General features: G+C 35.6%; 1 protein-coding gene across 9 annotated transcripts in view; it reads right to left on the bottom strand.

Annotated features, from left to right (window-relative positions):
- Positions 1–20,996, bottom strand: part of REPS1 (RALBP1 associated Eps domain containing 1) — an 86,798-nt gene that overhangs the window by 16,878 nt on the left and 48,924 nt on the right. For 4 of the 9 annotated variants that reach the window (XM_033235296.1, XM_033235294.1, XM_033235301.1 and 1 more), the window contains exons 8-10: positions 20,390–20,544; positions 8,617–8,738; positions 4,767–4,847 (exon numbers count right to left, since the gene is read on the bottom strand). In XM_033235296.1, coding sequence (XP_033091187.1) covers positions 4,767–4,847; positions 8,617–8,738; positions 20,390–20,544 — 358 coding nt within the window. The remainder of the gene's footprint in view (positions 1–4,766; positions 4,848–8,616; positions 8,739–20,389; positions 20,545–20,996) is intronic. The other 5 variants (XM_033235303.1, XM_033235298.1, XM_033235299.1 and 2 more) reach the window with 2 other exon arrangements.

Genomic DNA, 20,996 nt, shown 5'->3' with positions numbered 1-20,996 from the left:
CTCTGTCGCCCAAGCTGGAGTGCAGTGGCGCAATCTTGGCTCACTGCGTTTCCGCCTCCCAGGTCCAAGTGATTCTCCTGCCTCAGCCTCCCAAGTAACTGGGATTATAGGCACCTGCCACCACGCCCAGCTGATTTTTGTATTTTTTGTAGAAACGGGGTTTCACCATGCTGGTCAGACTGGTCTCGAACTCTTGACCTCGTGATCTGCCTGCCTCGGCCTACAAAAGTGCTGGGATTACAGGCTTGAGTCACTGTGCCCGGCCAGGTAGGAGAATCCTTGAGCCTAGGAAGTGGAACCTGCAGTGAGCTATGATCATGCCATCTCACTCCACCCTAGGTGAGAGCTAGACCCCATCTCAAAATGTGTGTGTGTGTAAGATGTACATTTAAAACATGCTCTTATAAAAACATAGTTCAAGACAATATTAAAAAGTGAGGAATGATCTGATAAAATTATGCAAATGAGTCTTGAGGTTAAAATAAACTATTTCATGAGAATCCAAGAACTAGATAACAGACTGAAAACTCATTTTCAGTAAACTGCTCAAGAAAATTTGATACCTTTTTAAACCTATGAAACAAAGTTACTGAAATGCCTATGACATTGCAATAGCAGGCACAATACACACTTCCTACAGATTAATTCAAAGTGTTTAAATTTGATTGTCTCAAAATTTAGCACAAAACTGCCACAAAGGAATCCATTTTTTTAAAGAGAAACAAGACTCCCATTCTAACAAGGTAATACTTTTCTTCAACCTTTCTCATTACTGTAATACAGCTGATATTTCTAAACTAGACTAGACTAGAGTCTAGTCTAGTTAGAGGACTAAAGGAATTGATAGTAAAGACTTCTGATTAGAATGAAAGCACAAAAGAAAGGGTGAGAGAATGAAGACAATGGTGGCCTCTCAGAAAAAGAAGGAAAAGAGAGGCGTACCTGGGACACAGGTAGGCCTCATCCTGGGGACTGAGACTCCCAGGGCAGAAACCAGAACCAGATCAAGTACCCAGCTTAACAGCAATAGACCAGCTGAGACATATCACCAAGGGGGCTCAGCTCCTCCTATGAGGGGTCGGTTCACACTGTGTATGTGCGGCTGCTAAAGACTGAATTTGAGATCTTAAATTTTTAATATCTAGGAATGAATTAAGTTTATAATTTAATGTGGAGGATAATGGCCTTTCAGTTTAAGTCGGAAACTGTTTTGGTAAGACAGTACTGTGCTAACACCAAGCCCCTGCTAGAGAAGGCAAAGCTCCAGCACACCCTCTCTTATCTGACATATCTCCTTGGCTTATGCTCATCTCTGAATTCCAACAACTGAAAACAAATTCTTTACATCTATTACACTACCAAATTCATTCAAAGTAATTTCTTGCCCCTACACCAGGGAGAATTTCGACAGGGTTCATGTACTTAACCAATCAACCTAACACTTGCCCTACAACTAAAAAATTATAGTTACAAATAATATTAACATTATAGATGGATGAAAGTTTAGATCTGTCATATAATAATGAGTCATTCTCAGGAAAGTATTTATAAAAATACCTTTAAGATATTAAGTTATATTTTGGTTATAAAAACATGGCTTTAGGAGCAACTCTACTATTTTCTTAATTTACATTTAATACCAGAAATAACTGTTATGAAAATCAGAATTTACCTTTATAAGGCAAGATTAAAGGAGAAAAAAATGATAGTTCATGAGAAAATAAGTTCTTATTCCAAACAGAAAGCAAATTAGAAATTTAAAAAAAGAAAAACTTCTTAGATGCTTTAATTCGTAACATTCATCTAAATCTATATTCAATGTATGTGTATGTGTATATAAAATCAGATTTATAAAGCTTGGAACAGCTGGGAATGTTAACTAGCATTTTCATATATTTGCAGTGCAATCAATCACAGCAAAGACTAATTAATGCATTACATTTCTCATCCGCCTACAATTTTCCTAGTGTTTTCATTCATGTATATCCTAGCAGAAGCAGATTCTACCAAAGGCTTTTAACTGACAAGCAGTTCAAGAAAAGAGATCAAGTTTCTGGAAACAAGACCATCAGAATCTCAATTTCACCAGAACTATGAAAGCTTAATAACGAACCATCTGGTTTGCAAATGGGGTCACTGCACTGTGTAGTGGTTGTCTCTAAATGCTACAGACCAGTCTGGAACTTTGTACAGACTTTTACTGAGCAAATGGCTAATTATTATAATTTAGTTTCTTTTTAATAGTCCGTTAAATATTTCCAATACTGTAAGAAATGTTAAATTCACATTAGAAGTGTAAGTTTTTTTTCCCCCCTAGATGATTCCCTTCTAATCTGAATGTGCCTTATTTACTTACTTATAATCCTTATTTATACAAAGCCTTGCAAAGGATCATGTGGGATTGTGGCTACAGGCTGTAGTGGGTCTGTAGATGGGTAATACTTCAGGTAAGTATTCAATGAAGGTTAACAAACTTAGACACTGTAGGACACAACTAACAGAAAGCAGGCTACTCCTCTAATTGAAAATTTAAAGTAAGAATACTGGTTGGGAAACAAAGATCAGATTTAAGTTTGCCACCATAAAATAAATAAGATATTTCTAGGTATTAGATTATAAATATGAGTATTTAAGAATGACAATTTTTTAAAATCAAATTCAGGTCTAAATTCAAGTTCAAAATGCAAATTAAGCACTCTATTTTCCGAGAGCCTCCTGACACATTAGAGATAACAAAGGAAAGTAGTGAGTCACATAATTTTAGACACTAGAGTTGCAAATTTGAGTATTATTTCCAAGAAGTGTGAAGAACATCACTGCTATTCAACCAACTATTTCTCTACATTTCCTGTCAGTCATAGGTCAATTTATTTTGTTTCTGAGTTCTAGATTTTTATACATAATGTTCTTGCCTGGCCTGACAAAGAATCATAATACTATGTGTGATTATCCTCACTGTTTTTTAAGGGTTACAGAATATAACAGTTTCTTTATTGCTATATCAAACCTTCCTTCCCATATAGAGTACTTTCATTAAGTACTTTCATATTAGCTTAACTGTACAATAATGAGACAGGAATAATATAGAGAAGCAAAACTTAAAGCTTAAAGGTAAAACTTTAAACTTAAAAAGAAAACATAAAGGTAAAACTTTTAATTTACAGAACTTGTCAATTCAGCCAATAAGCAGCAAAGTTTTCAAGCATTGCCTTGTATTTCTCCTTCATTTTTCAGAGACTAAAACAAAAAATAAATGCCTTAAATGTAGCAAGAAATGAGAAGCAAAAGGCAGAGATAATCTACATATCAACTGGTCCTTGAATACTTAATAGACTATAAAATAAACATTTAAAAAACATACATTATGTTTCAATTCAACAAATAGAACAGCAGCCTCTAGATTTCATATAAATTCTTTAAAATGATAAAACACATTAGGCCAGGCGTGGTGGCTCAAGCCTGTAATCCTAGCACTTGGGGAGGCCGAGGTGGGTGGATCATTGGAGGTCAGAAGTTTAAGATCAGCCTGGCCAACATGGTGAAACCCCGCCTCTACTAAAATATATATATACACACACACATACACACACACACAAAATTAGCCAGGTGTGGTGGTAGACACCTGTAGTCCCAGCTACTCGGGAGGCTAAGGTAGGAGAATCAGTTGAACCCAGGAGGCAGAGGCTGCAGTGAGCTGAGATCGCACCACTGCACTCCAGCCTGGGCGACAGAGCAAGACTCCATCTCAAAAAAACAAAAAACAAACCACATCAAAGGACCATTAACTGCTAAAGGTATACTTTATCTTTAAATGCCATTTCTTCAAAATCTCTTTAGATGACAAGACCATTTTTACATTTAATTAATAAATGCTGGCTGTCTTTGATCAGATCATCTAAAAAGAATGTCTTATGTCATTTTCCCCGTATCTTTCTACTCAGCTCATTTTAAAAATCTTGCCTTTACACACTTCTTCACTTCCTGCTTACTCCCTCTTTTCTTTTTGGAAAGTGCTTATTAGCACGTCCTTGTCTTTAAATATATATATATAAAGAGAAAAAAGAAAAAGCAGAGAAGTGAACAGGGAGAAGAACAATTAACAGCTAAGGTTTTCAAAAAACCCAAGGGACAGGTGAAACATATGTTAAATTAACTCTGGGGATAGAATTTATTTTTTAAATCAGGATGTGAACTTTGTAGCATTTTCAAAGCAACACAGTAAGCCACAAGAAGACAAGACAGAGGCTCCTTTGCATAAGGGGAATATTTGACCAACATCTTGTATTGCTGAACTTGATTCTCTCTAACAGGACTCAACATATTAATTAAATAAAAGCCATGTCATTTGGCGTGTCAAAATAAAAGATGACATTACATAGTTACATATGTAGTACATATTACATGATGTGTAAGCATACAAATACTATTTACATAAAGTGTCACTACACTGAAATAAACAGTATGTATATAAAATATACACTAAATTAGCAAATGATAAGGGTAACCAAATAGATTGTCACAAAAAATGCTTCTCTAGACACATGTACCAGATTTTAAAAACGTAGTTTTCTCTCAACAAAATAACTAGAAAAAAGGAATGGTAAAAAATGTCTTTCCCACCATTAAGCACACAAAAACTGAAAAGCCTGCCGCCACTTCCTTCTAAGCACTCCACTGAATCATGCATATCAGCTAAAAACGATAATGAATGGAAATTTGGGTTAATAAAATTAATCTCAAACAAGCAAGCTAAGTGATTGACTTACAGGATCAGCTGGTGCAATGTTAGAATCAAATTGGGTCAGAGTTTGTGAGCTTGAAGAGCGTTCACTAAATGTCTCCCACTGCTGAATAGACAGAGGAGAGACAAGTCAGCATGATGAGAAAGATGGAGTAAAAGATCACTGGAGAAGATTTAGCAAAGTAATTCAGAGGTTGCACTGCAAGTTGTGTTTCATAGGTTTAACAAAATTCAGTAATTTCTATTTTTCCATCAACATTTTGTATTTATTCTGGGTCATCTTGTAAGGTGAGGAGCTTCACAATCAAAAGTATAGTAATGATTTATTGCAATCTCTATGGAAGAGATTTAAAGCCTTACAGAATTAAAATAAAACACAATACAGGAACAAAGTCTAAATGATACAAATGTCCACCAAGTAAAAATACTAAAGAGGCATGTCTTGACTAAAGAAAGAATAACATCAAATCCCTCTTTGAACATTCAAATGTTAATGTACTGATTTTGTGATCCTAAAGAATCCAAGTTTTGTTCAAAACAAAGCAAGTCAGTGTGACTTGCCAGTGCGACCCCTGAAAGATGATTCTATTATGTACGTGCACATATTTTACACATATGTATAGATATTTAATAAAATATAATTGATATAAAATGCAAAGAATTCTGGAATTAATATATGTAGAGCTTATGTCAATCTGTAGCAAGTCAACCCCTGCAATCAGCACTACAAACAGGGCCATGCCAGATCACAAGACAGAACTGCCAATCAGGCACCCCCACTTCCCCACTCCCTACCCCATGCTAGAAAAATCAGAATGCGGCCACAATGAGAGCAAATCAAGCATCTGAGCATGAGTTATATACAGAAGATGTACTTTGATATGAAATACTACTCTTCTAAAAGAGGTACACAAAAAAATATCATACCTCTTAAAACAGGTGGAGTGATAAGTCAATATTAATTATAGTAAATTCCATTTGTTTTGGAGATCTTAGTAATAAAATGGTATAGAATTTTTACATCAAAATTGTATTAAAATTATCATTTAAATCTGATTCTCAAGAATTATCAGTTATCCTCTAAAGAGGAAAAACATCTACACACACACAATGTATACACACAAATATTTACACAAAAGACAAAACTACCCCATAAACCAAAACCCTCTTTGGGAAAGTATACACTTTTATGCTTCAAAGTTCAACTTACTCTTTACAATAGTGACATTTAAGTTGAGAAGATATATAAAAATTAAATATCAGCAAATGAGCACGTTGGTGAAAATTACCTACAAATATGGCTAATACAATAATTCCACAACTTTTCCTACAGATTAGTTTTTATATGAAAATTAAGATATTCTGAGAAATACTGATCCATTCAAAGTATTTCATGAATTAAAAATCCCACAATAATTGCTTTTATCATGTAGCATCATTTCAGGAAAGTTACTTATCAGTATCTGTTAATATAATTAGTTTTTTCCTCAATAATGATTGTTACAGGGACACAGAAGGAAGTTTTAAAATCCTTATTATCTAACTGTGGAGAAAAGTTTACAGAAGATTTTTGCCAAAAAAAGAAGGTATTTACTTGTGTACCTCATTTGGGTGGCATGAAGTTTAACTTAGTTTCACAAGACTGCATGTAAGCTACCTGGAGGACAAAGGGACATTTTTATCATCTTCATACTTAATTTTTAAGGGCTCACAGCTGTGGAACCAGGCTACTGGAATCCCAGTTAGGCTGTGCAAACTTGGGCAAGTTACATAACTTCTCTGTGCTTCAGTTTCTTCATCTGTAACGTAGTATCTACCTCATAAAATTGTTCAGAGGCCGGGCGCGGTGGCTCAAGCCTGTAATCCCAGCACTTTGGGAGGCCGAGACGGGCGGATCACGAGGTCAGGAGATCGAGACCATCCTGGCTAACACGGTGAAACCCCGTCTCTACTAAAAAAAAATACAAAAAACTAGCCGGGCGACGTGGCGGGCGCCTGTAGTCCCAGCTACTCGGGAGGCTGAGGCAGGAGAATGGCGTGAACCCGGAAGGCGGAGCTTGCAGTGAGCTGAGATCCGGCCACTGCACTCCAGCCCGGGCGACAGAGCGAGACTCCGTCTCAAAAAAAAAAAAAAAAAAAAAAAAAATTGTTCAGAGAACTAAAGCAGTTAATATACATAAAGAGTTTGTTTTGTATTGTTTTTAAAACAGAACTGACATATCAAAAGTGCTCCATAAAGGTTACAGATTATTAGTGTCATCTCTTATACTGTCTCATCCGTAACCACAGATGCTAAATAAATCTATGTTGAAAGATTATTAGTGCTTTGTGGAAGACAATTAAAATGTAATCTAAATTCCATATCCTAACTAGATATTTTTAGAAATATCATTAAATGTCTCAAAAATCAATGTTTTACTGACATTTTGATTTTTCACATACAGAAAAAAAATTATGACCTCATTACCAAATACTATAAATAAAACTTGATGGGAATATTTCAGTAGGGAAAAATGCAACTTTTACTATCTGAATTTAGAAGGGACTTCCATCTCTAGTCTCTAATGATCACATATGATTTTATTTAGAATGAACATGGGCTTTAGATTTGAGATGCTTTAGAAAGAATCGTTTTTATTTACAAACTGATACCAATGGAATAAAAATATGCTTTTAATATATTGATTTTTTAAAAATAACACAAAATGAATAGACGCAGCAAAAACAGTAGTGTCTCAACAACAATTACCTTACTTTCCATAAACCCTCTCTATTAGCAAATTCTTTCAAGGTTTATTCCCTTCATCTAGAAAAGCACTTGTAGTAATGGTTTTGCATCCAATGCTAAGATGGATGGTGTGATGTTATAATGTCTCAGACACAAGGATCTTGACTGCGATTATGTCATACAGCAGGAAGTAGTACAAAACCACAGTTACTTCTGTTTTCCAACTGTCCAAAATTATTAATATCTAGCATGCTCTTCAATCCAGCATTTTTCTGGCTTTAAAGGGCATGGAAAGGACAGAAGCTTAGAATTTCTTCCTGAAAGTGAACAAACTTTTATATATTTATATTTTTAGCATTTCCTACATGCTACAAAAAGAAAAAAAAAAAAATAAGAAAAAAAACATAACTTGTTCACAAAGAAAACTGCTCTAATAGGGGCCTAAGCAGGTGTTTTAGGGGAGGCAGGGCCTCAGGTCCTCTTCCCTTATTCTTATCAGTGGCCCTTTTGATGTTTTAGATAATGTAGTTTCAAAGACACTGGGAAACAGTGCATTTGTCCCAAATTCCATTTTGCACCCTGTGCTTGGTCATATATGACACATCTTTAACGCATTCAATATGGCTAAACATTCTGTATTGAATAAAACTAATTATACAGAGTTTTGGGGTTGTAAAACATACTTTCTTCACATGGAAACTGAATCAGTCACTTCTCTTATCATTTCCAATGCTAAGATCCCAAATGTATTATTACATACCTTGTTTATAGGACTGAGAAGGCAGTGTGACACGGTGGATGTGGCAGTTGACTAGGTATCAAAGGACTTATGTTCAAATCCTAGCTCTTGTCCCTCACTGGATATGAGATCTTGGCCAAGTCATTTACCTTTTGATGGTTAAACTTTCTAAATCTGCCTCTCTAAACTCACAAGGTATTAATGGGGATAAGTGGTGGAAATCAAATGACAGTATACTTTGAAAACCTCGAAAAAGTCACATAATTACAAACATTTATCATAGTATATCTGATATATTCTCTCAATTATGCATGCATGCTGGAAGAGACAGATTGAAATTACCCTCTTTGGAACATCTTACCTTAAAAGAGTTAACTTTTAATGAAAGAAAAGGAAAGCTTTGCTAACCTCACTGCTCTGATTCAGCTCAGGCCATGTCTGGTTTAGTGACGGCATTGATGGTGACTTGCTTGGAGGAGCTTCAGCAGGAGAGCCTGAATAACCTACCTCACCTGGCTGATCCCCAACATCTGCAATTTAAAAATAGAGAAATTCTCTATAAAGACTACACTGTAGTTTATTTTAGGCATATTTACTTATTTTAAAAAAGCTAACATGATTTTTACAAGTAGTAATATATAATGTAAATCTCCTTTCCTCATGTTCTCAGAGAGAGCATTTTAACAGACATTACTTATTCCTGCTACTTATGGTCTACCCAAAACCACAGTTTTTCATGAAAATAAAATCTAGTTAGGAATAAAAAGAAGAAGGTTATATATAGTAATACTGCAATAGGTCACATGCTTTAAAATCGTTTTCTGGTAATAGAAATAGATTTATACCAGTTTCCCAAAGTGTATTCTATTCCACGGAATACTCATCAGTAAGGTGGCTTTGAAAAATTAGGTTTTCTGCTCAAATAAGTTTGGGGAAACAATAATTCTTTGTTGGAACATCCGTATGCACATTTGTATATTAAGACTTGTGATGTCTCAAAGTAAATAAGCTTTATTTAAATCAATTTTTTTTTCCAGACACACATCCTTTTCATCAAATAAAATCCTTCAGTATTCCCTTGGAATATACTTTGGGAACTGCTGACGTATACTAATTCACTCACATATCCTCTACAAATCTCCCTTGTTAACAAAAAAACAGCATATACTTGCAAGGCACACAGCAAAAGAAGAGAGTCCCCAGTCACGGGAAAAAAGCAAAGTCAATAAGCCCCGTATGAAACTTAACTTTTATCTAAGCTCATTGGCACTTACAGACTTAACTGAGGTAGTTACAAATCCATTATACTATTTCAAAACAGTTTTTAAAGTATTTTGAGGTATCATATTCTACTTTTAAGCATAGTTAACCTTAATTTAAAATAACTCTAAATTATGTTTAAAAACAGAAGGAATTTCAAAGGTCACTAAACTCTCATTCCAATTCTTCCAAGCTGGCTTTGAATATAACCCCAGTCAACAGGGAGTAACTAATCGGTTTAGAACTCATATCAAAAATATCATTTCAATATCATTGTGTCTGACCATAGGCAAGTTGCATAGGCAAACAGCACCTGAGTTTCTCCATCAGAAAGACAGCTGCCATTAAACGTTAGCACTATACTTCAGATTTCTAAATAGACAGCCATATAATACAACCTAGCAATGTATAGCTTTTAACTTTTCAATCTATTCATTAGTAAATCCTTTAAGTCTTAGTGCCTAACATAGGACCTAATACATACGGGCACTCAGGTGTTTACTGAATCAGTTTCCTTGTGTAATCTTTTTTATTTAACTTCATTCTCCTTTACTGTCATTTTCCTAGGACCACATTTAAGTATTGATAGCTGAAAAAGTTCTCCAAATGTCCCTTCTGCTATTGTTACATGCCTCCCTCAAAATATTTTACTTACCCAGACGTTGTAACTTTATCATTATACTACATTGCAAGTTCTAATCTGCAGTTCAGAATTGTACTCTGATTAATTTTTGTTTTCTAAGATCAGAAATTATTTTCTTGAGTCCTATATCTTCTCAATAGAAGTGTCTGGGTAGTATAGAGGTAGGAAGACTTCAGATATTATTCTATGAAGACCTCAACTCAAAGTTCTTAGAGAAGAACTTATGAAAAAATTATTTAGGATAAACAGTAATAGAAAATTCCTCACTGGATAGTTTTCAGTGGGAAAAAAAACATTATGAACCTTTATCCCCAGTGATAACAAAGGGAAAGGGGAACAGTAGCTATAAATTTGACAATTTACTGAAAGTGAAAGTCTACTAGGAGAATAATAAAGAAGTATCTTTAGGGGACTCCCCAAAGCAGGTGAGTACTGAAGAAAATAAATAGAATTAAAACAGTATTAACTACAGAATGACTAATTTTTGAAAGAATTTATTTAAAGCAAGACTCTATTACTTTAGTTTTAAATATCAATCTTAGGGCAATCTGGAAGTCCTGGTTCGGCTTTCAAGACCACAGTTCTCATGATTTCTTCTACTGACAAATTTAGAGCCAGGCTGTACCACACTCCCACCTCAGGGCAGTTAGGATTTGGGACAGATTCTGGAAATATTTCTCGTTCACTGGTACAAAGCTGCAGTGGGTCTAGTTGCTTGAGGCTGTGAAGTGAAATGCTAGTCACCCAAACAATTATACTTTACAGCCATTTCAATAGAGTTATTTTCCTACAGTTGTAGTCCTCAAACTGTGGACCACAGACTCCTTTCTAAGAGTCCCTCCCCAAGACTCTTTTAGAGATCTGAAAGGTGAAAATTATTCTTGTAATAATGCTTTTCCCATGTTGACATTTGCACTGAATCAAGGCAGTGGCAACAAAATATAGTCATTGTACTCTTCACTTACAGTTATTGTATTCCTTACCCCCCACATACATAAGCATTAAATTTAAATAAACGAAAATATGTATGCTGATCTCACTTATGAATGTTCATGAAGCAGTACAAATTAATTTTATTAAATCTCAGCCCTAAAAACACATCTTCCTCTATGTGTCAAAATGGGAAATATATACACACAACACTTCTGCTGCATATAAATAAGTACGATGGCTATCTCACAGAAAAGTACTTGTATGATTCAGTTGTAAGCTGAACAAGCCACTTTTTTCATGGAACATCATTTTTCTTGAAAGAACAGCTGATAATCTATAATAATTCAGACTTGGTTATCCAGCAGGCATTTTCTCAAAAATGAACGAAGTGAGCTTGTAATTTCAAGGAAAGCAATGTTTTCAGTATTTGTTTCCAATGGTTACTAATGACAATGCTGAAGGTTTCAAGGGAAAATTCAGATTTTGGAAAATGTATATCCATGTCCATAATCTCAAGAGCTTCCAGCACTTAAAGGCTTCTTTGATAAAATAGGTTGTGAAATCAGCAAATACACTTTTTAAATATTTTATAATGAAAGATGTCAACATCTGAAAGATGTAACTCAATGATCTGATATTTTACAAATATCCAATGCATTATGGTATAAAATCAAGTAAAAGTACAAAAAAATGCATTAAAGTGGCTTCAGCTTCCACACTGCAAGTAACCTTTAAGAAATTTATCATTTGTGCTTTGATGTGGTACCAAACAATAATTATGTTATCCGAAAAAGCCATGAAATAGTGCTTCCTTTTACTGTGTGAGGCTAGATTTAACTTGGAAACTTTTTTCTCCGTAAGGCCAGACAGTAACTATTTTAGGTTTTGTGGCTATAAGGTATCTGTTGCAACAATTCAACTCCACCATTACAGTGCAAAGGCAGTCCTAGACAATTCATAAATAAACGATGTGCACTGCTGTGTTCTAATACAATTTTTATGGACGCTGAAATTTGAATTTCATACAATTTTTAATGTGTAATAAAATATTATTCTTCTTTTGATTTCTTTTCAGCAATTAAAAAGAAAAAATTTTCTTGGCTTGTGGGCTAGTCAAAAATGGGCAGTAGGCTGGATCTATCTCACAGGGCTTAGTTTTTAGACCCCTGGTATACCTCAAACAAAACAACATATCCAACAGACAATGCGGAAGCAAATATGACAATTTCGTTGTCTTCTATCAAGACAGAGATGTAAAAGATATTCGCAAAAATGTAAAATAATGCCACCTCGTTTATAATTTTTTCTTTAATTTTGGAGCATATGGTTATTTTCCTAAAAATATTTATGCCAATAGGTAATGGATTATTGCTTTTTTACATAAAGTAAAAACAAAAATTAATCAGTTTTAATTTCTAATAATGTAAGTATTTGATAGATCTAACCCATGTAAACGAAGACTCTTGGGGTCCACAAATTTTAAGAACGCCTAAAGGGGTCTAAAGATTTAAAAGTTTGTTCCACATTGAAATAAACGACGACGACAACAACAACAAAAACCAAACAAAAAAAGATTTAGAAGATTGAAAAATTGCTGTCCTAGAAAATCCAAAAATTGTTTCTGGGATAAATTAGCAAAATTACGCATTGCTTCTCTCCTATGTTCTAGAAACCAAGAGTCAGTCTATGGACAACCATTTGGTCTAGAAATAAACTGTACCTCCTTCAACTTTGCTCCATATAAGTAGTCCAACAAAGAGCTTCCTGCCCACCCACAAATGTTAGTCTTTAAGACTGTATTTTTCCGGAGGCAGGGGTGTAGTTTTACTCTTACCTGATGCAGTGTTCCAACCTAGCCTCCTGCTGGAACACTGTGTCAACCCTGCCTCCCTCCTGTGGGTTCTGCTCTGCCCCTGACATCATCAGAGCATCAGGGCTGAAAAAGAAGAGCACGAGCCTAAATTATTCGTTAAAGTTAAGCCCAAAAGGGCTGTTATGCAAAAAGTATTTCCACGTATAAAAGTGTGCCTGAAAGAGACAACCCAGTATGATCACACTGACCTACGGTTTATTCTACATTTATTCTAAGTTTGCAAACACTGGAAGAAGTTTCACCTCTCTATCCTTTCAAAGAATCTGGAAAGTTCCCAGATTCAATTCAGTACAGTCTACCTGCTAAACAACCTCTTTCTCAGAGCTCTGGTTTTATTCTAGTTTTGTAACCTACACATCCTAAATTTCTCTTATATTCTTAGTATTATACTTGATATACTAAAAAATTGTCTCAAAAGTGCTGGCAGTTATTAATCTTACAGAAATATATATACTCCCTCAAAGTCTTACAGTTTAAAACTTACTTTGCTTTCAAGCAGCAAACAAATCTAGGAATTTATTCAGTAACGAATGTTCAATGTTCCAACCTCATTTAATAATTTCATCAAGGCAGAAATAACTTTTATTTGAAGACTATTATTCTTGTAAGAAAAAAATATGTAAAATGAAAATCAATCAAGTGTTCATGACTTTTAAGTCTTCAAGGAAAACTACAAACGGTAACTTTCATTCATATTTAAAAGACAGTGTAAGAAAAAACCATGTAAAATGAAAAACAATCAAGTGTTCATGACTTTTAAGTCTTCAAGGAAAACTACAAATGGTAACTTTTTCATTCATATTTAAAAGACAGGCAAAAGCAATGCATATGTAGAAAGATAAAATTTAAGATACGCTTTGTTTTTTATTCAATGATATTATATGCATCAAAAAACTAGTAAGTTCTATTTCCAAAATGAACTCCACTTTTCCCCAACACTTCACAAAATGGAAACTTAGTAAGCAGACCTTAAGAGGGTTTATGAAACTTATTCAATAAAACTACCTTAAAAGAGGGTCTATGTAGAAGACTAATTGTTTTCAACTAAAACCAGAGGTTTAAAAAAACCAGAGTAAAAATGTCCAACAAGGTTTGAAAAGAAACAAAATATTCACCCAAAATTCTTATTAAACTGAACTTGCTGACTTTTTACAGCATTGATCAACATTTGACAGTAGGGATCAACATTTGACTCAACTCTTACAGTTCAAAGAATATTACCTACAATATATAGGAGGTTCCCATTATCCAAAGAAAGCTAAACATAGGAAAAAATCCATTTAAAGTTAATCCATTCAAAATAAATACTAAAATTTCATAAAGAGGAAAACAGTTAATTGAAGCTTTATCTTAAAAACTTACAGAGAAAATAGTGGAAATAGAGTATAAAGAACAAAGAATGAAAGATAAAATGGTGGCTCATGCCTGTAATCCCCACACTTTGGGATTGGGAGGACAAGGCGGGCACTTCACGAGGTCAGAAGTTCAAGACCAGCCTGGCCAACATGGTGAAACCCCGTCTCTACTAAAAATACAAAAATTAGCCAGGCGTGGTGGCGCATGCCTGTAATCCCAGCTACTCGGGAGGCTGAGGCAGGAGAATTGCTTGAACCCGGGAGGGGGAAGTTGCAGTGAGCCAAGATCGCACCACAGCACACCAGCCTGGGCGACAGAGCAAGACTCCATCTCGGTGGGGAGGGGGTGGGCGGGGAGAAAATGTTACTTTTTTGGGGGGTATAATTTGGTGGCAAAATTAAAAAGCACTAATTGAGTCAGTGAACATTTACTGAGGGCCTATAGGGTTCCAAGGTCTCGAGACCCAGTACTGAGCAAGAAAAGGGTCCCATTCCCATGGAGTTCTCTTTCTAACAGAGGAAGACAGAGACGTTCATCTTTCATTCACTTTTGACTTTCATAGCACAACTGCAAAGGAAAAAGGTCACTTCTACAAAAAATAATTGTAAGTATCATTAATTACTCCCAAGGATACTTACTAATCTGCTGAATTTGAAATCATAATCCTTTTTTTTTAGAGACAGGGTCTCGCTTTGTCACCCAGGCTAAAGTGCAGTGGTGCGATCACAGCTTACTGTAACCTTGAATTCCTGGCCTCAAGTGATCCTCCCACCTTGGCCTAGCAAAACGCTTCTGGGAGCCACTGTGCCTGGCCCAAACCATAATCTTTTAAAGCCCCTACTATTGTTATTGTCCTCATAGAGTTTTTGTCCTTCAAGTATCATCTGCCCTTGCTTGTCAATGTCTTTGTCAGGATTTGAGTTCTATTTACTTCGACCGAGTTCATTAAATGGTGTATCTTTACTAATATCTGTAATTCAACTGTACTGATTTATCAGCTACAATACCCAAATATCTGGAAAGAAATGACACACGACAGAGAGACACAGCAGGGTAGGCAGGGAGACAGACACCGACAGAGTATGTCTGGGGGGTAGGGGTGGTTTGAGAAGTAATTTCTTAATTAGAAAGCTAATGATAAGCATTAGTGCATATTTTCATTTTTTTTCCTCTGCAACTAAGGGTACCTGAATAATGAATTTTCAAAAACAAAGATTCCAAGTTATTTGTATAAAACAAAGATATACATATAAGCATGTTCACTGCAGCAGTGTTTTAAAGATAAAGCCAGAAAACAACCCCAAAATCCATCAATAAGAAACTGGTTAAAGCACATCATATTATGGAATACTTTGAATCATAAATGCGATGGCTCCATATATTATTGTATTAGTCTGTTTTCACACTGCTGATAAAGACATATGAAGACTGGGCAATTTACAAAAGAAAGAGGTTTAATGGACTTACAGTTCCACATGGCTGGGGAAGACTTCACAATCATGGTGGAAGGCAAGGAGGAGCAAGTCACATCTTATATGGATGGCAGGAGGCAAAGAGAGAGCTTGTGTAGGGAAACTCCCCTTATAATACCATCAGATCTCATGAGACTATTTACTATCACAAGAACAGCATGGGAAAGACCTGCCCCCATGATTCAATTACCTTCCACCGGGTCCCTTCCACAAACCTGAGAATTCAAGATGAGATTTGGGTGGGGACACAGCCAAACCATATCAATTGTAAAGTACAAAGATGTCCAACATTGTAAGAAAAAAAAAATCAAGGATGTATAGTATGATTGCATCTGCATAAACACCAATACCTGTGTGTAGGTTTTTATATATATGTTAAAAATTTCTGGATGAATATGAGAAACTCTTAACAGCGATTTACTTACACAAAGGTAGTCTCAAATCTGAATTTATGTGGATTTCTAGTAAACTATTCATGGAAAGTCTCATGTGCCTTCTCTGGCTTAAAAAAAAATTCATGTTGGAAGTACTTAAGAGTTTGTAGATCCATGCAACGCACTCTATAAACAACAATGAAACATCTGCCCAAATCTACTGTGTAAAGTAGTGATCATGCGGAAGGAGATGGATACAGGGAAGCACACATCCCTTTCCTTCTTTCAGCATCTCAGAGATTGGCGAGTTGCACATGTGAGCAGTGTGGTGTAGAGGTAGAAAACAGTTAAAACTCATTGGCTCAGTCATTTAATCATTTCAACAATGTGAATGTCTGTCTATTCCCGTACTCAATTTGCACCTTGCTAGGCACTGAGACATAATGAACAAAACTGATCCAGTTCCTACCTTCCTAGAAGGCTCTAGTCTAGTTTGAGAGAAAGATATGTATCAAACAATCACAGAAGTACATTAAAATTGCAACTGTGCTTTGCAAAGGAGAAGATTCTTTAGACATTAAAATGTATAGTACCTCAATGTGTTTGTGGCAGGCCATCTTAATCTTTTTTTTTTTAAAGAAGACAAACACTCTTAAAAAGCTAAATATTCTTTAATTCAGTTTCAGAAAGCTCTTTCTGCAGATGAATTTTGTATGCTTTCCTTTGTAAGACAACAAAAATCAAGTTTCCCTTTCTATTTACTTTAGTTGCCAAATTCAGTGCTGATGTTATTCCATATTCTAACTCAGGTCGACAGAAGTACTTCTACCTATAATCCTTAGTAGTTCTATTTTATCTATGATTTAACCCTGCATACCTGTTCAAGTAATTTTGGAAAAAATGCACATTTACCCCACCCAGTCTGCATGCCTATAGAAAGCCTAGCATGTTACTCCAAGGAGCTATAACTCAAGTGACAACTGCTCACCATCTATTTGCCTCTAACAGTTAAACTTTAAGTACAGAATATTTGTGGAACTAATGTTTTAGTATGTCCCAACATCATAAATCTAGGATAACAAATCGCTATATTTTCAAAGGTAGAAAAATGTCAAGAAAAATACCTTCCTTTGAAAATGGAACACATGTAGAATTCATCCAATATTAGTACAGTGCCTGGCAAAGTGGTATGTTTTGAACATACTACAATAAATAGGATACATTTCCCTTATTTCAAGGAATTCAGAGTATAGTGATAGAAAGAGGGGAAAAAACCAGGATTTAGTGTGGTATATTTCAGTAATTAGCATGTAGAAAATGCTATAAGAGACCAGAAATGAGATAAACCACCTCTGCCTATAGTCAGAAAGGCTCCACAGAGGAATATTTACAATAAATTCTAATCTCAGCCAAAAGAAACTATTTGAGTATGACCCTCTTAACCGTGACCTTTTAAAAACACAGTTATTTTTTCTTTTTGTTTTTTTTGGGGGGATGGAGTCTCGCTGTGTCCCCCAGGCTGGAGTGCAGTGGCGCAATCTCAGCTCACTGCAAGCTCCACCTCCCTGGTTCACGCCATGATCCTGCCTCAGCCTCCCGAGTAGCTGGAACCACAGGCACCCACCACCATGCCTGGTTAATTTTTTTTTGTATTTTTAGTAGATGGGGTTTCACTGTATTAGCCAGGATGGTCTCGATCTCCTGACCTCGTGATCCACCTGCCTTGGCCACCCAAAGTGCTGGGATTACAGGTGTGAGCCACTGCTCCCGGCCAAATCACAGCTATTTTTATAATTTTTTTTTTTTTTTAAGACAGTCTCACTCTGTCACCCAGGCTGGAATACAGTGGCGCGATCTCGGCTCACTGCAACCTCTACCTCCAGGGTTCATGCAATTCTCCTGCCTCAGCTTCCCAAGTAGCTGGGACTGAAGGTGCATACCACCACACCTGGCTAATTTTTTTTTTTTATAATGATTTTTACGGATACTGACTGACCCACAGTGTCACAAAACAATTTCTATACTCAAAGGACCTTTTGTCATGTGAATCTCAGGTTTATGACAGGTGGGAAAAAAATGATAAATTGTATTACATCACCCCAGAATCAACAGAATTCCAAAATTTATCATTTATAAATATGAAAAACAGATTTGAATGTAATATAATACCATGGGATCCAAATGTTTACAATAAATTTGGTCAGAAAACCGTATGTTGTGAGGGGAAAAAAAACTATCTGGGTCTGTGATAGTTTCAAAATTATATTTAGGGCAACACTGCATAGATATACACAGGCAATAAAATCAGTCTGTCTTTGTTAAACAGATCTAACAGGTGTAAAATTAGACAAAAAGATAAATGCCCAGAAAAAAACTTCCTGAACCATCAACCTTATAGATCAAATTTACAAAGAACTTGATTTTTATTTAAATTAAATAAAGGAAAAAGAAACCCAATAAATGTATGCAAAAGCCAGATTCACTGACAAATATAGCAGACAACAGAATCAGACAAGCCTCTACAAAATCACCTACAAGACAATAAACTTCATTTAGTTTCTTGGATTATTGTGCTGTTGGTTTTCAAAGGCTTGAAGTCATATAAAAGCTCTAGGTATAAGTCCAATTTCTAAATCAATGATACTGAAAGTGTGAAGTTACCACATTTTATTCTCTCTTTTGGTTGCTATCATAGGTGTTTAACAAAGAAGTTGTTTTTATTTCTTAAGTAGGTAAATCAAAGTACTTTGAATCAAAATTACCTAATAAAGATGCTAAGCTTTCAGCTCAAGTTAGAGGCTGACGCTTCATAACTACCTGAAATAATCCCCAAATGCTAGGATTATCATAGAAAAATGTGTTTAGGAAATTAAAATCAAGGCCACATTTTTAGAATCAACCTATTGGTTGATAAAAGGTCAGTGTACAATTCAGGTCCTGAAATGTGAATGGCATCAAATCCACATTTCAGGTGGAGAAACAGAAGGGAAAAAATACAGTAAATGATTAGAACTTGCCCAAGGTCACAGGCGAAATTAGCAAAACTAGAAGCACATTCAGATTATTGACTCCAAGGAGACTGTTCTCTTTGTGACAGTAATTTCATACATCTGATTCCTTCTGTGTAATTTAGACAGAACTAAATCAGACATGTATATTTTTAGGTTAAAGAGATGCTGCCTGATAGAAAAATGCCCTTTTGAGAGCCAAATTCTATTTGAACTTCCCTTTTAAAAGTATCAAATTCTTTCCATCATCACGTCCAAATGAGAATTTAGATAGAAACACTGAAGACAATAATTTATTTTAATTAGGCTCATTAAGAATTAAACATTAGATTTCCTTTTATTCACTCAGAATTTAAGAAAAATGTACTGATTTTTAGCCCTTGATATTCTTCTTTTTAAAGAAAGCTCCAGGCTGGGCATGGTGGCTCACGCCTGTGATCCCAGCACTTTGGGAGGCTGAGGCGGGCAGATCATGAGGTCAAGAGATACAGACCATCCTGGCCAACATGGTGAAACCCCGTCTCTACTAAAAATACAAAAATTAGCTGGGCATGGTGGCGCGTGCCTGTAGTCCCAGCTACTCAGGAGGCTGAGGCAGGAGAATCGCTTGACCCGGTTGGTGGAAACTGCAGTGAGCCGAGATCATGCCACTGCACTCCAGCCTGGTGACAGAACGAGACTCCGTCTCAAAAAAAAAAAAGAGAAGGAAGAAAGAAAGAAAGGTCCCAATAAATATGAGTATTTTGCATTCTTGTTAACAACACAGCCTTCTCTAAAATCAAACACAAAAAGTCCAGATTTCTTTGAGTCTGCAGAAGACAGCTTGGCATTTTAAAGAAAAATGGTCACAACTGTAAAGGTCTAATGATGAACCAGGTAATTTCCCTTCATCAAATTAAGACGTATTAAAGAGAAAAATGTTTATGATGAAGATGGGTTACTTTACCCACTTGAGACAATATTTATCACAATTAAAGGATAGCAAAATAACAAGACACTGAAATGCTCTTCAAATCTCGGCAAGCCACAAATATAAAGGTGAAATAGTGGTATATATTACTTATCTTTATTTTTCAAAGTAGACTGAATAAGACAAATCCAAGTTTGGCTCATACCTCCTATTCTAATGACAACTCTATGTACACTTGATGAAATATCTTGGCTATTAAGCTCTGGTTAACCTCTATCTTGATTTTTCTTTCAGAACCAAGCATTACGTCTATCAAAGCATGCAAGCAGCTCTCTTTAGCTCCCAATCTTACCTGCTGAATCTTCCAAATCAATCAGTTTGGGCATTAAGCTTTCAGGAAGTTTTTCTGGTAAATCATAGCCATTCTTCCTAGCAACCACCAGATGAAAAGCAGCACAAAACTCATCCAGTGTCAATGCACCATCTTTATCAAAGTCTGAGAGTTCCCTAGAAGATAAGTTTATTGTGAATATAATCACATTCCGCTTTGGATCCTTTCATTTCTCAAAAAGAAGCAAGAGAAATATTTTCCATGAGAAAGAGCAAAAACATAGTAATTATAAAAATCCCATACACGGAAAGATGTGTGACACAACAAATGTAGCAAAATGTTACCTGCAGAATTTAGGTGGTAGTATATGAGGGTTTATGGTACTATTCTTTAAGCTTTCCTCTGTGTTTGAAATTCTCTAAAAAGTGGCCCCAATAATTAAGGTCACCAAAAAGAAGGACCTGTAACTTACATGCATTTTTAGAAGGCACACGTAATAAGTTAGTGACATTTTTTAGAAGTTTGCTTTTATGTTATCAAAATTCACCATGTATGTACTTTATTTTTTGTTTATATTTTTTCGAGATGGAGTCTTGCTCTGTCGCCCAGGCTGGAGTGCCGTGGCATA

The sequence above is a fragment of the Trachypithecus francoisi genome, unplaced genomic scaffold (assembly GCF_009764315.1).
Source record: "Trachypithecus francoisi isolate TF-2019V2 unplaced genomic scaffold, Tfra_2.0 Lachesis_group15, whole genome shotgun sequence".
Lineage (NCBI taxonomy): Eukaryota > Metazoa > Chordata > Mammalia > Primates > Cercopithecidae > Trachypithecus > Trachypithecus francoisi.
Note: the sequence above shows the minus strand (reverse complement) of the source record. Positions and strands in the feature narration are given on the sequence as shown.